Consider the following 18365-nt stretch of genomic DNA (forward strand, 5'->3'; position numbering starts at 1 on the left):
CACGTACCGAGTGTGTGAGTGTGTGAGTGTGTGTGACACGTACCGAGTGTGTGAGTGTGTGAGTGAGTGTGAGAGTGTGTGAGTGTGTGTGACACGTACCGAGTGTGTGAGTGTGTGAGTGTGTGTGACACGTACCGAGTGTGTGAGTGTGTGAGTGTGTGTGACACGTACCGAGTGTGTGAGTGTGTGAGTGTCTGAGCGTGTGAGTGTCTGAGCGTTGCAATACTCAGTTCTGAGTTTCTACAATATTGGGTGATTGTTGTACCTCAGTCAGTATCATCTAACCAGTGCAGTCATTAGTTAGAAACATAATAATATAATATAAATATCTTAATGGATATCTATCTAGGTTATCTTAAAGTCATACTGAGCTGAGTTTTGTTTGAACTCTGTCCTATCTGTGTAGCTTTTTTCTCAGTATACGTAGTTTGTGAAAAGAACTGCCCAATCTTTATGATTTGAGGGCATTTTAGGGCATTTTAGGGCACCTGGTAATAACACCTTATACAATATTTACCAAGATTGCAGATCATTCTTTCTATTGTGAAACACATTCATCAGCAGTTTCGAAGGGCATGTTGCATCAATTTGGATCAATGAGAGTGACTTCCCGGATTAGTTAATATTTACAGGACATGAAAAGGCTACTTCTAAAATCCGTATAAATGTCAGATGTCCCCTGAAGTTAGCCCTGTCAAGGTAGACACTGAGGGTAAGTCCAGATAATCCAATCTTGTCAGTAAAACATCATATTATCATATTTTCATTAATGACATTAATTTGCAGCTTAACAATCTTTCCCCTTTAAAATCAAATAATGCTTTAAATTAAATATTTAAAATATTGACTGAACTGATTTATCTGCAGACTAAGCTGTTCTTCACAAGCTTTTCTGTAGTAGAGCTGTCCCAATATGACTATGTATCGTTGGGCCACGATATCCTTTTTCTCAATACCTTATGGATGCCTTTACTTCTTGCATTAAGATTTCCTCCACATTTAGCCATGTTTGTATTTGCTGCATGTTCTTGTAGACTGTTAATATTAATGCAGTACGTACTTGGCGCCTAGCCAATAGATTATGAGCCATCATATACATATTATATTATATTATACGTATTATTATATTTTTGAAATGTATCGTTACATATGCATCATAATGTGCATTATATTGTGATATAGGTGACAAAACTCAGTCCTTCTGCTTATGTAGGTTAATGTGTGTGTATCCGCTCCTCCCAGGTCATAAGATGAGAGTGGCTCTGCATTGTGGTGTGATCTAGGGTCTGTTTATGTATGTTAATGTGTGTGTATCAGCTCCTCCCAGGTCATAAGATGAGAGTGATTCTGCATTGTGGTGTGATCTAGGGTCTGTTTATGTAGGTTAATGTGTGTGTATCAGCTCCTCCCAGGTCATAAGATGAGAGTGATTCTGCATTGTGGTGTGATCTAGGGTCTGTTTATGTAGGTTAATGTGTGTGTATCAGCTCCTCCCAGGTCATAAGATGAGAGTGATTCTGCATTGTGGTGTGATCTAGGGTCTGTTTATGTATGTTAATGTGTGTGTATCAGCTCCTCCCAGGTCATAAGATGAGAGTGGTTCTGCATTGTGGTGTGATCTAGGGTCTGTTTATGTAGGTTAATGTGTGTGTATCCTCTCCTCCCAGGTCATAAGATGAGAGTGGTTCTGCATTGTGGTGTGTTCGCTGCCCTTCTCCTGTCTGTGGCCTGGTGCGCCCCACAGGGTGGTATTGACCATGAGGGCCACGACCACGGGCCCCACTCAGCAGATCACCACCACCACCTCCATCATGCTGAGGATGAGTCTCATCCGGAGCACGAGGGCCAACAGAGCTACGCGCTCAGTCAACCCAATGCTGACTTTGCCTTCGCCCTCTACAAGAAACTGAGTGCCTTACCTGAATTTGCGTCAAAGAACATCTTCTTCTCCCCACTGAGCATATCCATGGCTCTGTCCATGCTGGCTCTTGGGGCCAAAGGTGATACCTTCTCTGAGCTCTATAAGGGTCTTGGCTATGCTGAAATGACCCCTGAAACTGTCAATGTGGCCTATGAGCACATCTTTCACATGCTGGGCCACAGCAAAGAACACATGCAACTTGATGTAAGCAACGCCGTTGCTGTAATGGAAGGAGCCAAGGTCATAGATAAATTCTTAGAGGACGCAAAACACTACTTTGACAGTGAGGCACTCTCTGTTGATTTCTCTAAACCTGAAGTTGCTGTTCAAGAGATCAACAAGTACATTGCTCAAAAAACCAACAACACCATCACTGACATGATGAAGGAGGTGGATCCAGCCACTATTGTGATGCTAATTAACTGCATTTACTTTAGAGGTAGGTTTGGTTTCAAAGCACATTGAAAAGATGTTGATGTCCTTCACAATGAGTACTCTAAACAAATTACTTTCCATTCGTGCTTTGCAGGTGAATGGATGGAATACTTTAATCTAGAGCTGACTCAAAAAGGGGATTTCCAAGTGGATGCAAACACAAAGGTGTCTGTGGATATGATGCAGAATGAGGGTCTGTATGGAGTCTATGAGGACAAAGAGAACTTCACCACTGTGCTCAGGCTTCCGTACAAGGGCAGTGCATCTATGATCATCGTCCTACCTGACGAGGGGAAGATGAAAGAGGTTGAGGACAGCATTTGCCGACATCATTTGAAACACTGGTTGAAAGCAATGGAGGATGAAACGAGGTAATATTTTAGTGCCATCACAGTTTTCTGACAATTATACATTAAAATCAATGTGCACACTCAAGAAATTATTTTTCATTTTAGATAGACTATTGTGGATCTCTGTTTTTTATTTCAGCTCTGTGCGAGTTCACATGCCAAAATACTCCATTTCTGGCAAATATTCACTGAAAGATACCTTGGAGGCAATTGGTGTTGTCAGTGCTTTCTCTGATACAGCAGACCTTACCGGAATGACTGGGCAAAAAGTGAAAGTGTCAAGGGTATGTACTAGACATATTACACAGTATAACATTAACTCATGTTGTGCATTTAGAACTACTATGAAATATAGGTAATCATTCATGTTCTCATTCAATTGTCTCACCCATATCTTAATAATTGTAAGGTGGAACATCAAGCAGTCCTCAATGTGGATGAGAAAGGCACAGAGGCAGCTGCCGCCACAACAGTGGAGATTGTACTGATGTCAGCACCTCTCAAACCGAAGACAGTGAAAATCGACAGGCCTTTCTTTGTCTTCATCATGGATTATAGCATTAGAAGTATTCTGTTCATGGGCAAGATTTTAAACCCTGCAGCTAAGTGAACAGAGCATCAGAGTGTATTATGTGTTCAGATCGTCAAAGGGGAAACTTATGTAGATGTATAGCTAGATGGATAGATGTTTTAAAATACATAACATAAATATGACATGATGTACATCAAAATGTAAGGGTCCTTTTATGATTTGCTGCGTATACATATCAATGTTATTTTCTCTCTCTCTATCCTATACAGTGCCCTCCAGAATTATTAGCACCCTTAGTGAATATGAGCAAAAGAGGCTATGAGAAAATGTCTTTGCTGTTTATCCTCTTTGTCTTTCACTCAACAAATCTTACCTTTACATTGAAGAAAAATGATTGAAAGAAGAAAAAATGTGGACATTAAATAAATACTTTTCTCCAAAACATGTGTACCACAATTATTGGCACCCATAGAAAGTCTTATAATTCAAATCTACGTAACTGAAGTATATTTCCAATCATGTTTTACATCTTTAAGTCAGCCTGTTTGATTAGGAACTCTTAAGTGGTCAACCATGACTTCCTGTTTCACTGGGGTATAAATATGAGTGTCACACAGGCCAAATTCCCTTTGTCATTCATCACTATGGGAAAGACCATAGTGACAATGTGTGACGAAAAGTTGTTGAGCTGCACAATTCTGGAAATGGATATAAGAAAATCTCTAAACATTTAAAAAAAAAAAACATTTCCACTATCATGGAAATATTTAAGAAGTTTAAAGCGACAGGAGATGTTAAGAATCAGCCTGGAAGAGGATGTGTGTGTACATTGACCACACGCGCCGTGAGGAGGATGGTTGGACTGACATATTTTGTCAGCCACCTGGTCAGACCTGGCAGAGGCCCAACAGAAGGCTCATGGTATGCTAGAGAGTAACCCATCACACATCAGTATGTGTGCTATACCTGATACAAATGTAAACATAGATTACACATAATCCAATTAATTTATTTCAAAAGTGTAAATCATTTTTGGCAGTTTTGTAGTTTTAGTAGTTTGTCAGACCGCCATGGTGGTTATACTGAGTGTTGAATTTCCTCACACACATGTTATTGATTATTCACTCACATGTTATTGATTATTCACTCACATGTTTTCCACCACACTATAAAGACACATTGATATAGTCAAGGTACTGATGGAAGGTCAACGATGTTACTGATATATGTGTTATCTATTCCTACAAACTGATAGAAATATTAGAGAAGAGAAATGTGAGTAGAAATGAGAAAGCTGATAAATGTATTTTTGTTGAAAACCTGGCAGAATCATAACAAAAATGATGTGATATTTTTGATTCAAATAAACAGTAATTGCACCTGGTGCGCCCCTGGTGCTGAACGATCTATGAGAGCACTCCAAAGAAGAACATTTAGATTTACAATTATAATTACAATTATTCGGCTGTTTAGGATGGCAATCCTGTTCATTTTGCCATCAATTATTACATTATTAAGTAATGTCCAGATGTCTTCACTGCTTTTAAAGTTCTACGTGAGACGGTTAACAAACATAAACTACAGTGGATTTCAAATATATCTTGTTATCTTGTATATATCTTGTGAAATACCCGAACATGTGGGGTTAAAGGTCATGCTGCATCAATGTGGGCTGGCTGTGTAGGAGTTAGTTAATGCTTAGTGAAAGTGACTCAGAGCAAAGATTTTGTAAATATTTACATAAAGTGGTGAAGCTAATCCCCAAATGCCTTTAAAATGCTGGGTGTTACTAAGTAGTTGTCACTGACAGGGGAGGTAGCATAGGTAAGTCCAACTTAATTGTAATTGTGAGAATTGTTACTTTATAATACTATTGCTTCAAAAAGTCTATTGACTACCATCACAATAATTACTTGAGTTAGAGTAATGATGTATCTCCTAAAATTAGACACCTATACACTTATTAGACGTACAGTATGTACACAAATGTTAATGCGAACAAAATAATTTCCAGGCTGTACAGATATTCTCTTATTTGTTCCGTTGAAATTGCAGACAACATATTTTACTCATGCTAAGATTCTTTTTTTTATATATATTCATGAAAGGTGTATTGTCACGTTAAGAGTACAGTATTTTCCTGAGAGTATGGCTGGGACATAGTTAAAGTGACGTGAACTAGGCTACTACCAAAGAATGGCCAGCGTAAGCTTTTTGCTCCATAGACTGGGCTTGTAATATTAAAGATAACCAATAAGATATTAAGCTTTGTAACATTAGATATTTAAACTAGGACGTTTCTTGCCTAGATTCACTGCTATGATGTACACAACCCGTGCAGCCCATTTTTCCACCGATTTCCACCTGAAAGACTCCTGTTTTAGGATGGACTTACGTAGATTTGCCCTGGTTAAAAATAGCTGCACTGTAAAAGTGCAAACCAGAGGGCAATGCAGCGACTACGTATTTGTTTAGGTAACCAAAGCCGTCGATGTTGACGGAAAAAGCTGTGTGTGTGCGTCTTTTCGTGTTTATTTACCACATTCTATACCTGTTGTTGCCTGTTATGAGTATGGATAAGGATTCATTTATATAAGTTAGGGGCAAACAAAACCTTTATTGATATTACTTTTTGCAATAAGGCAAAAAAATATATAATTTGACTAATGTCAGTTTTCTCAATTTTTTTAAATACAAATCTGATCTGACTATCTCCAAATTTGATTTGACACAATGATTCTCCTCCCAGGTCATAATATGAGAGTGATTCTGCATTGTGGTGTGATTTAGGGTCTGTTTATGTATGTTAATGTGTGTGTATCCGCTCCTCCCAGGTCATAAGATGAGAGTGATTCTGCATTGTGGTGTGTTCGCTGCCCTTCTCCTGTCTGTGGCCTGGTGCGCCCCACAGGGTGGTATTGACCATGAGGGCCACGACCACGGGCCCCACTCAGCAGATCACCACCACCACCTCCATCATGCTGAGGATGAGGAGCATCCGCAGCACGAGGGCCAACAGAGCTACGCGCTCAGTAAACCCAATGCTGACTTTGCCTTCGCTCTCTACAAGAAACTGAGTGCCTTACCTGAGCCCCAGTCGAACATCTTCTTCTCCCCACTGAGCATATCCATGGCTCTGTCCATGCTGGCTCTTGGAGCCAAAGGTGATACCTTCTCTGAGCTCTATAAGGGTCTTGGCTATGCTGAAATGACCCCTGAAACTGTCAATGTGGCCTATGAGCACATCTTTCACATGCTGGGCCATGAGAAAGAAAACATACAGCTCGATGTAAGCAGTGCTGTTGCACTGAGGTCAGGAGCCAGTGTCGTGGATAAGTTCTTAGAGGACGCCAAACATTATTTTGAGAGCGAACCATTCACTGTTGACTTCACAAAACCTGACGTGGCCAAGGAGGAGATCAACAAGTACATTGCTCAACAAACCAACAACACAATCACTGACATGGTGAAGGAGGTGGATCCAGACACGCTTATGATACTATTAAACTGCATTTACTTCGGGGGTAAGTCCTGTAAATGAGCGATGCAGTAATGATTGAATTAGGCAGGGTGCTTGGAATTGTAGGTAACTGATATTGTTTTTACATCCTCCAGGGGAATGGGAAAAAAAGTTTAACATGAAACTAACAAAACAAGCACCCTTCCAAGTGGATGAAAACACAAAGGTGATGGTTGACATGATGCTGTCTGAGGGTGAGTTTGAATTCTATGAGGACAAAGACAACTTCACCACTGTGCTCAGGCTTCCGTACAAGGGCAGTGCATCTATGATCGTCGTCCTACCTGACGAGGGGAAGATGAAGGAGGTCGAGGACAGCATCAGCACCTCCCACTTCAAACACTGGATTGAAGCAATGAAAAAAGGGTAATGGTTGCCGGTCAACAGATCTTTTGGAAACGATACTTTGACATTTTCCATTGTAAGATCAAGACTCATTTTAATTCCAGGAAGTAAACTGGACACAAATTTGAAAGGGACATGCAACAATCTCAAAGTTTTAAAGTTCACATGGCTGCTGATATGATTTTTCTTCCCACAGAATTTGAGAGAATTAAGCTTTTGTGATATGGCAATTTTTTTATTTCAGTTAATGAAACATGGTAGCAAGCATTGACATGTGTTTACATTTTTGTTCAGTGCATATTGGTGAAAGCTATTTGTGGTGTTTGTTTCAGGCTCGTCAGGGTTCATATGCCAAAATACTCTGCTTCTGGAAAATATTCACTAAAGGACACCTTGACAGCGATGGGTGTTGTCACTGCTTTCTTAGATACTGCAGACTTTTCTGGAATGACAACAGAACAAGTAAAGCTATCAAAGGTATGCATTAGAAATGCTATACAGTAAAGCAGGTGATGTGCATTGTTGATCTACTGTTAACACATTTTACTCAGTCCATTATGGTATCCCATCATTTTGTCATTGAGCATCACCAGCATGAATGTGTCTGAATGACTGGACTGGACTCCTCTGTAAAGCGTCTTCGGGTATCTAGAGAAGCGCTATACAAAATTGATGATTGATTGATTGATTGATTGATTGATTGATTGAAATCTGTCCATTTCTCCTTAAGGTGGAACATGAAGCAATCCTCCGTGTGGACGAGAAAGGTGCAGAGGCAGCAGCAGTGACCACTGTGGAGATTGTATTGAGAGTTATACCTCCACCTCAGAAAAAGAAGCTCATTACAATCAACAGGCCTTTCTTTGTGTTCATCACAGACAGAAGCACCAAAAGTATTCTCTTCATGGGCAAGATCTTAAACCCAAATCCAAAATGAATGAAAATCTGACAGTACTGTGCAATAGCAATGATGAATGAAAATCTTCAGTATTTAGTGGGTTATTCAATAAATATTTCATACTCACATATCACAATGTGTAGTTTTTATTGTTTGGTTAAAAATATGTTGTTCATTCTCCTCTTTTCCTCATAAAGTCTGAAAATGAGCATGATCCAAGAGGGGAATCTTATCTTATCTTATCAGTGCCATACAATATAATACCATCATTTGTTTGTTGCTATATCTGGTAGAAACAATTCAATTGAATTGTATCTATATAGCACCATAACAATACAATTGTCTCAAGGCGCTTTACAGAGTCAAGAGCCTGAACCCCCTTAGTGCAAGCACAATGGCAACAGGGGCAAGGAAAAACTCCCTGTTAGTCGGGAAGGAACCTTAAGCAGAACCACGGCACATAAGGGGGGACCCATCTGCTTGAGGTCGGCCGGGTGGAGATATGAAGAGGGAGATGGGGGAGGGTTGTGTGGCAGAAGGGGAAGGGAAACAACAGGTGTTGTACACAGCTTGCATTTGAAGATGTACATAATATAGACATCCGTTGGTAAATACATGATACAAACAAGACCAGGTCTTTAACAGTCTCATGTTGTACTCATGTTGGCACCAAATAATGTGAAACTGGGCACTTTATGCAAAATTATGCAGGCTTGTACTGAAACGCTGCATTTTAAGCAACATTATGCAGGTTTGGACTGAAACGGGGTACCTAAAGCAACATTATGCAGGTTTGGACTGAGACGGGGTACCTAAAGCAACATTATGCAGGTTTGGACTGAGACGGGGTACCTAAAGCAACATTATGCAGGTTTGGACTGAGACGGGGTACCTAAAGCAACATTATGCAGGTTTTTACTACTGAGTGCGATTATTTACTTAATTCGTTTTTATAATGTCCTTAAAATCCTTTCGTCTTCTGTCTTAGAAAGCACATGATTTTTAGATAAAAATATGTAATACCTGGCATCATCATGCATTATATCTGAAATACTTTTGAATTATAAAAAAACATTTTGGGTATAGAAATTTCATTCATCCAGCATGTTTCACCTGACATATCTCAATGGAAAAAAGCAACGTGCAGAGACATGCACGAACACACACAGACACACACATACACACACACACACACACACACAGTCACTCCAGACAATTGTAAAGCGGACAGTTGTTATGTCACCAGCGAGAGTCATGTCATGCAACTTCCATCTTGCTAACCAGCGGCAGCTGTTGATGGTGATGAAAGGCTGGTCAAGAGAATGGCAGACAAAATGGTACTCAAGAGTACACCTCTTTCTGGGGAAAGCCCTGTGTTGGACTCTTATATTGCAGTCTACCCAGGCTAGTGCTGCCACCCTGTGGCTAAAAGAGGTAAAAGGCTGTGGCTATGAAGGCCTGTGGGTTTGCTGCGGTATCTGCGTTCCCGTGGGGACTAGTGTCTCAGGAGTACCACGTGACACAGACTAGTGGAGGGCTAGATTCGCCATATGAACTGCTGTCTCGTCTTTGTTTTGGTTTTGTTTTGTTTTCACTATTTTGCTGTGTAGCCTAATGTCTTGTCTCTGTCTTTAACGTACTCCTTAGTCGCCTATTCCTCTCTTTTTGAGGGGTTTGCTTCTGTCTGTGGTTTTCTATAGCCAAATGGCTTGTGTTTGTCTTACTTAATTTGTTCTTCTGTTGCTTATTTTCTTTTTATTTATTTGTGTCCATGTTGTTTTACTTAAGTGTAAGGACATACAGTAGTTGTGCTGTTTTTTTCTGTGTTTTGTTTGTATGTGTGTAGTTTAGTTAAGGTAGGCACCTGAGAGACGGGGCACACCGGAGAAATCCTCACGTGATCCTGGTTAATTGTGTGTGTGGCTGAGAATGGTTTTCTTTGACGTTTCTAATCTGTGGCAGGCAAGGCCGGATTAACCATTAGGGCAAGTGGGCACTTGCCCAGGGCCCATGACATCAAAGGGGCACTTGACAACGTTGTTGACAAATATCACGTTATGAACGCAGTCCTGGCAGCGCATGGTGATGTCTGTTGTGCCTCCGTTGGTATAGCATAAAACGTGAGTTGTATTAAACGTGTAGCGTGTGTAATGTGTAGCTATTTCATTCCGTTTGTTAACCTTTCCTGCTGTCGGAGGCTGTCCCGTAGTTGGAGATTGCAGGGGAGTAAAATGCTCCACGGCCGAAGTAGATTAGCCTACATGTTTTTAACTTCGGGTTAATTCCCTTCCCGTTACGTCTGCTGCTGGTTAGTAAATACAGACAGCAGGAAAGTTTAGCAAACGGAATGAAATAGCTACACATTACACACGCTATGCTTTATTAAAACTCACGTTACTCACATACTGGTTAACACTGTTACAGCACATAAATCTTTGTCGCTGCATCCAAACTATGCGTCACCATTCTCCCTCCCTGTACGTGCTCTTCTTAAAGGAGCCGCACCATTTTACTAAACGTTCTTGCAATGTCAATCATTTAATTTAAATATACTTATGGGCCTTATTGTGCACGCTTGTGCGTTTAACAGCGCTTGATTGTGTGAGAGAGCATTTAACTGATGCCTCAGTTTAATAAAGCCAGGCTATTCATAAAAAAAACGTACGTCAATGTGGAATTAGTACTATGAACAGTTGAGATTGATTCCTTCTGGCTCGGTTCGGATTCGAAAAAAAAAGGGGGCCTTGAGCCTTGTTGCCCAGGGCACAGAAAATTGTTAATCCGGCCCTGGTGGCAGGATGGTCTTGAGAAAATGCCTGTGATAATTCCTGTGCCAACATTTTCCATTACTGGGAAATATTCACTGATAAAAAAAACTTGGAAAAGAAGGAAGTGGACAGAAAAGATGGAAGTGGACAGAAAAGTTTTCTCTGATACAGTTATTTGTGTAGAATAAAAGGCGAAAAAAGTAATTGTGCCAAAGGTTTGTACAGGCATTATTTGTCAAGAGTGCACAGAGCCACTTCAAAAATACTCTAGGTCTGCCACACATCACCTCATATCCCCTTTACCATGTGCATTTCTCAGAGAGCATTGTGAGAAAGACCCAGAGGCAGCTGCAGTCACCACCATGAAGTTGAAGGGACACTCCCTTGAAAAACTGGAAACAATCAAATTCATCAGGCCATTCCTGCTCTTCATCACTGAAAATCCCACCGAAAGTATCCTGTTCATTGACAAAATCCCACAAATCTAAATTACTGTTTGATTTAATTATTGCTATTAATGAGACTTTTTTTTTTTTTACAGATACAAACAGTGGTCTTGCACATACAAATGATTTTTTGACACAGATGAATATAGAGACGACCATGATTAATTACACAAACATCATCATAGAAAAAGGTGTTTTGTATTAAATAGGAGAGCCTTTCAAAAGTGATATGGATGAAGCTAAAAAATTAAATTCTTATTCAGGGAAGCTTTGGAAATTAAAGTGGAAATTCTACAGCAATGATCGGCAGCGATAACACATTCAGCTTACACTAGGTTATATTATATTGTGAAACAGGAGACAAACAGGCTTTAATCACATGATCTTGTGAACAAGCCTGGTGAATAATTAATTCACTTAGAATAAAACAATATAAAATAAATCAATAATGGAATTAAAGGCGGAAAAGAGCTTACCAAGTACAAAGAAAACGAGCACTATTCGAACCTCATTTGGATGTAATGGAGCTTATTGACGTGAAGTGCATCTAGTGATTCCGACTTTACCATGAAGCCATCATCCACTACACTTCTGCAGTCATAGAGACAAACTACTTTCCACTTTCAAGCCAGTTTTAAAAAATGTCTGCTTGTATAAAAGCAATTCAAGGATCAAGTACATCTTTACTGTCCCCGAGGGGCAATATGTAGTACAGACAGCAGTATCCAGCTGAACATCTAAACACAATACACAGGCAATAAACACAACATAACATAAAAACACAAAACTCCCCTAGGTTATCATAAATATCACAATAAAGGATTTAAAAGGCTTATGGCAGTGGGTAGTAATGAATGCTTGAACCTGTTTGTCCTGCATGTAGGCAAACTCTATCCGTGGCCAGACGGAAGCATCTAAAACTCATTGAATAAGGGCTGGCTAGGATCAGCCATGATTGACAGGGCCTTTTTCAAAGTGCTGTCCTTGTACACCTGTATAGATCATTCAGGGCAGTCAGACTGCCAGAGAGTGTGGATGATTACTGTGGCTTGAAAGTGGAAAGTAGTTTGTCTCTATGACTGCAGAAGTGTAGTGGATGATGGCTTCATGGTAAAGTCAGAATCACTAGATGCACTGCACGTCAATAAGCTCCATTACATCCAAATGAGGTTCGAATAGTGCTCGTTTTCTTTGTACTTGGTAAGCTCTTTTCCGCCTTTAATTCCATTATTTATTTATTTAAAATTGTTTTATTCTAAGTGAATTAATTATTCACCAGGCTTGTTCACAGGCTGTTTTTCTCCTGTTTTACAATATAATATAACCTAATGTAAGCTGAATGTGTTTCAGTGGTAATAAAAACACTAATATTTTTCCAATAGGTGGAAAATAAATCACAAATATATTGTCCCATTGTGACTTTATTTGTACATGTATAACAATGTAAAAAATAAAAAAAAAAGTCTACTGCCAACATAAAGGGCAATATGGTGATTTGCGTTGTGATTTAGCTTGACTGACACCATCCCTCAGGGGGGCAAAGCTGAAGAGTGCGTGGGTCAAGGGCACAGGGGTGTTAATGGAGTTTACATAAGAATTTGGGGTTTTGGTGGCTGCCATCATGGCCTGCGGGTCACTTAAGGGCACCCCCTTTTCTGGTGATTTTCAATGTAAATAATTTGTTTTCATACTGAAAGTGTTCGTTATTATGAGTATTATTATCGTTATCATTATTATTGGATGGATAGTGGTGTTGAGTGAGGGGCAATGTTCTGGACTGAGTTCTGATATCCTGATAAATTAAATAAATATATATTTTTCACATTTTGTGCTTGATGGTAGTTCCAGAGTCTATAGTCCCAGTTGTTCAAAATGTTTAAGGACATTTTATTATTATTGGTTATCGAATCAAGAGTTTCAGCAGATGGATAGTGGTGATTAGCCTGGCCATTACCAGCCTGTGACTCCATTTCATTCCGTCTTTCAGTCTGGCAAAACGCTATGCATTTTTGTTTCCGAGATGAGCGGGTGCTTAGCTTGAGGTTTAAAATCATTGGAGTTCCCTTAACCAATCAGCAACGTTTAGTAAGCATTCGGTAGATTAAACTCTTCCCAAAGCCAGTTGGGAGAAGAGCTACGACGTCCTTTCCAATCATAAAACTTACAAGAAAATACTCTTGTTCTCCTTTTAATTTTCTGATGTTCTCGAGAGTTGAGACAACTTTTCCGATAGCTTTTCGTGTCTTTTCCTCCAAGGCGAGTTTTGCGTCACAGCTCTGAACTGTTCGCTGATTGGTCCTACAGGATTTTGAGTCCTGGAGACGATTGTCAACGGGGTTGGGCCAGACTGAGTATGAGCTTGAAATCAATTCAGGCGGAAATACGTAGGCTGGTGTCACCAGGCTAAGTGGTGATGACCTGATGGCCAAAGTTCTGGATTGAATAAGATTGATGGTTGTGTTTTCCAGATAGGGGATTGTTTACATTCTGCTCTGGCAGGGAGTGACAGTGGGTCAGCTCTTAACTAAACTAGTTCATGTCTTTGGGTCTCTTTGGTGTTGAGACTGCAACATTTGCACTTTCAAGTAAATCAATTAAACCTGCCCCCAAAAATCACAGCACAAACACAATAACTAACACTAACTTCACTTACACAATAAACGGCTCGCAAATTGAGTTTATATGCAGCCAAGTAATTGATTTTGCGTTCAGAACCTGATCACTGTTAAATTCCAACTTTAGATTGCTCTCCTTTGCTTCATTTTAATGTATTATCCCCTCATACAATTGTCTATATTTCAATACAGCATAACTGCAAAGTCAGTCTCTGTGTATCTCAGATGACCACTGTCAATAACTACATTCATTAATACAATTGAAATATAGGCGATAAATATGTTACTGCAAAGCACACACAAAAAACATAGTTAGCTCCAGCGTCCAAAGGATGGTGAGAATATAGAAACACAAAAACCATTAGAAGCAAAATGGTTTCTGAACAGCTTCCTGCACCTGCTCTAGTCCAAAGGGCTGGGCTTACCACAAGCCAGACAAGCACCAGCTCCTGAAAATTCACCATACAGCACAGGTCACAGAAATACTTTCATTCTCCACAAACCCTACAAAACTCAGAGAGTCAATAACAGGAATGTAGAGAATGACGTGAGCTGAGAAAGAGAAAGATAAGATAAGATAAAACTTTATTGCCACACAACAATGTTGGTGGTATTCTTTGTCATAGGTAGCTCAGGCCAGTAGGAGGGGAGAGAAGGGGGTAGGGAAAACAAAAATAAAAATAAAAAAATACTCCAGGTCAGCATTGAGAGTTCAGGAGTCTGACAGCAGAGGGGAAAAAGCTGTTGTTGAAGCGTGTCGTTCCAGCTCGCATGGATCTGTAGCGTCTTCCAGAAGGTAGAAGTTCAAAAAAGTCATGGCTTGGATGGGAGGAGTCTCTGATAATGTTCTTTGCGCGATTTAAGCTACGCTCAGCATACAATGAGAGGACTGATGGAAGGTCACAACCAATAATGTTGGAGGCTTTGGTCACCACTCTCTCCAGTTACATTTTTGTGCGACTGTCAGAATTTCCAAACCAGACAGTTATTGATGCGGTGATGACACTTTCTATGATGGCTTTATAGAAGAGCACCAAAAGGTGTTTGTTGACATTAAACTCTTTTTCAGTTGCCTGAGGAAATACAGTCTCTGTTGGGCTTTTTTGAGGTGGGTGGTGTTGATATCCCATTTCAAATGTTGGCTGATGTAGGAGCCCAGAAATGTAAAGGACTCAGTAAGGGTTATGGGCTGGTCAAATACATTAACTAAGGCTTTGGTGTTAGGCCTCCTTCTCAAGTCCACAACTATTTCTTTCGTTTTTGAGGCGTTAAGATGAAAGCCAGAGTTGTTCCTATCTCCCACACCTCCCCAGGCATTACTAATCAGTCAATCATCTTTGCATGGCCACTACAAAGTCTGCAAGGGGTGCATGGGGCTGTTACATCCACAGTGGCAACAGACATGATTAAGAAGCAAAGATTACCAGCTACTGTGCTCAGGCTCCTATGATTGAAGAGCGTGACAAGAGAAAACATTTCAAAGACCAAACAGTTTCACAGGTCGGGGGATCACTCAAATCACTTTTTGAACCACTCAAAAACAGAGAGTTCCTAGCCTGCTTGTTGCTGACTCAACTATCATGTTGCATCACTGTGAGTAGGGAGCTTGTGCACTCAATTGAGGTCAAAGGTCAAAGCGTAGGCCGCTGAGGTGGGTTAATATTTACTGACGTTAACTCAGCTGATTGGAGAAAAAAAGTATATAAAATGTCAGACAACTGCCAAAGTAGTCTCTGTCCCAGAGAAACCTGGTGGTAAGTTGCATCACTGGTCATGATTTTCTGACTGCTGTACTTTTTGAGGGGATAAGGGGTTCTTGGTGAAAATGATTTAAGAACTACTGCTTGATGTATTGCAAATTGAGTTTTCACATTTGACTGAAAAGCTTTTACTCAGAATTGTTTTCCAGTGTGTAGAAAATGGATTTTGTTCAAATATTGCAGCCAAGTGTGACTGTTCAAAACTTAATTTAAATCTTATTTAGCATTCATTTCCTGTGCCTTACTTTTGACTAATTACGATTCCCCTCTTCCCTTGCCTTTCTCAAGTGTGTGATTTGGAGTGTTTGTGGTTATTTTCCATTTGATTGGTTTGGCACTATCAGATAATGTTTGAACTGTCTGATACAACCATGCCTAACACTGGCACTTTTCTTTGCCTCCCCTCTGATAGGTCATATAACATGAGAGGCATTCTGCATTGCTGTGTGACCGTCGCCTTGCTTTTGTCTGCAGCACAGGCTGCCCCCCACGAAGGCCACGAAGGCCACGACCATGGCCCCCACCAGGCCGACCACCACCACCACCTCCACCACGGCAAGGACGAGGCTCACCCCCAGCACGAGGGTGGGGACGCACAGTGCCACAAGCTGATGCCGCACAATGCCGACTTCGCCTTCGCCCTCTACAAGAAGCTTAACGCCCTCCCCGACTCCAAGAACGTCTTCTTCTCGCCCGTGGCCATCTCCATGGCCCTCTCCATGCTGGCGTTGGGCGCCAAGGCTGAGACCCACACACAGATCTACTCCACGCTGAGCTACAGCGGCCTCACGCCAGCAGAGGTCAACGAGGGGTACGAACACATGCTCCACATGCTGGGCCACGGACAGGAACACATGCAGCTGGATACCGGTGCAGCACTAGCTATCGGAGAAGGGTTCAAGGTTCTCGACAAGTTCCTGACGGACGCCAAACACTACTATCAGAGCGAGGCCTTCTCCGTGGACTTCTCCAAGCCCGATGTAGCTACGCCGGAGATCAACAAGTTCATCGCCAAGAAGACCAACGATAAAATCACTGACATGGTGACCTCTTTGGACCCAGATACCGTCATGATGTTAATCAGCTATATCCACTTCAGAGGTAGGCCCTGACTTAACCTGTATCATGAATTATCTAAGCTCTGACAAAGCTACTGTGGACTATTACAAGTACTACCATAGCCTGTAGCCATTAGGCATTATCAACATGATGAAAATGTTGGGTTTCTTTATCTCTCCAACTTGACCTGAGTCTGAAATCCATCTGCAGGTAAATGGGAGAAGATCTTTGACGAGAAGGACACCCACAAAGCAGACTTCCACGTGGATGAGAACACCAAGGTGACAGTGGACATGATGCAGAGGAATGGCCGCTATGACATCTTTGAGGACCAGGACAACTTCGCCACTGTGGTCATGCTGCCATACAAGGGAAACGCCTCCATGATGATAGTGCTGCCAGACGAGGGGAAGATGAAGGAGGTCGAGGCTTTGATCTGCAAAGATCACCTCAAAACTTGGCACGATAACCTCTTCAGAAGGTGACTGGAGTGTTTTTCCTTTATCTCTTAGATGTGTTGTTACAGGTTAGCCGGTGAAGCAAGGTGCTAACAACACAAGCTAGGTCCCATGTGACAGACATCCCAACAAAGTGTTTACCTTTAATGAAATGCATTTGGATAAAAGCATCTGCTTAAGGAAATGTATCGAGTACATCTGCATTTCTGTATACAGCATCTCTTGTTTAGGATGTGGTTTGAAATACTTTTTTTTCAAGGCAACATTTATGATAAATGGCCTAAATTAGAGATTGAAAACAGTGTCAAACAGGAAAGGCAAAGACTAACCATTTTTCTTGTCTGTGTGTGTTTCAGCTCGGTTGACATCTTCCTGCCAAAATTCTCCATCTCTACTGAGGTCCCTCTCAAAAACATTTTGACAGAGATGGGCATGGTCAGTGCTTTCACGGACGCTGCAGACTTCTCTGGCATCTCAGAGGAGACCAAGGTCAAAGTGTCAAAGGTAAGAGTCTGCCAATCACCTGGCAATTTTGCACGATAACTACTTTTTTTAGCTAACTATCTCATCTCATTTTTTTTTTAGATATTTGAATGATTTCTGAAATGATTTTCCTTCCCTCTCAGGTGACTCACAAAGCAGTCTTGAGTGTTGATGAGAAGGGCACTGAAGCCGCTGCGGTCACCACCATCGAGATCATGCCTATGTCCATGCCTAATGTCGTCAAACTCAACAGGCCTTTTCTGGTGTTGATCCTGGAGGACAGCACCAAGAGCATCCTCTTTATGGGCAAGATCACAAACCCAACAGTCTAAACTGAGCTCAAAAAGAGGCCTGTAAGAAGACTGAGTATGTGTGTGTGTCTATGTAAGCGTGTGCGCTTGTGGTGTGTGTTTCTGTGTGTTTTTCTTAAACTTGGGAGTGTTACTATTCATAAAGTTACGGATATTCAGTTTTTCTGTTCTCTGTGATAATGTCATCTTGACCTATGTCTTGGGATCGTAAAACGTATAATACATGTTTACAAATTATGTTGTGAATTGGTTTGTTTGTCTTTGTCTTTCAATCATGAGTAAAGGGTGTAAAACTAAAACCTCAGAGCAAAACATACTGTACAGACACATACAAAAACACCCCACACAGGAGAATGTAAGAATATGTAACAGCTTTACGTGCTTGAATATGAAACAGCTAGACAGGGATATATTTGAGCATTTCTACCCTATTTCTGCAACAGTAATGTAAACAGGGCTCCCAG

At 40.9% G+C, this 18365-nt stretch overlaps 3 protein-coding genes across 3 annotated transcripts; all 3 read left to right on the forward strand.

The window, feature by feature from the left end:
• Nucleotides 1-1675: 1675 nt before the first annotated feature.
• LOC308360988 (alpha-1-antitrypsin homolog) lies at nucleotides 1676-3316 on the forward strand (the record flags this gene model as incomplete). The annotated part of the gene is made up of 4 exons (XM_080833199.1): nucleotides 1676-2360; nucleotides 2451-2727; nucleotides 2846-2990; nucleotides 3116-3316. The coding sequence occupies 4 exons, from the start codon at nucleotides 1676-1678 to the stop codon at nucleotides 3314-3316; spliced, it is 1308 nt and encodes a 435-aa protein (XP_080689325.1).
• Nucleotides 3317-6080: 2764 nt separating this feature from the next.
• On the forward strand, nucleotides 6081-8040 carry LOC308360989 (alpha-1-antitrypsin homolog; the record flags this gene model as incomplete). The annotated part of the gene is made up of 4 exons (XM_080833200.1): nucleotides 6081-6762; nucleotides 6854-7124; nucleotides 7436-7580; nucleotides 7834-8040. The coding sequence occupies 4 exons, from the start codon at nucleotides 6081-6083 to the stop codon at nucleotides 8038-8040; spliced, it is 1305 nt and encodes a 434-aa protein (XP_080689326.1).
• A 7972-nt stretch (nucleotides 8041-16012) lies between these two features.
• On the forward strand, nucleotides 16013-17922 carry LOC308360990 (alpha-1-antitrypsin homolog; the record flags this gene model as incomplete). The annotated part of the gene is made up of 4 exons (XM_080833201.1): nucleotides 16013-16691; nucleotides 16860-17130; nucleotides 17464-17611; nucleotides 17734-17922. 4 exons carry the CDS (start codon nucleotides 16013-16015, stop codon nucleotides 17920-17922), a joined length of 1287 nt encoding a protein of 428 aa, XP_080689327.1.
• Nucleotides 17923-18365: the final 443 nt, after the last annotated feature.

This window comes from Sprattus sprattus (genome assembly GCF_963457725.1).
Source record: "Sprattus sprattus genome assembly, chromosome: 2".
In the NCBI taxonomy this organism is placed as follows: Eukaryota; Metazoa; Chordata; class Actinopteri; order Clupeiformes; family Clupeidae; genus Sprattus; species Sprattus sprattus.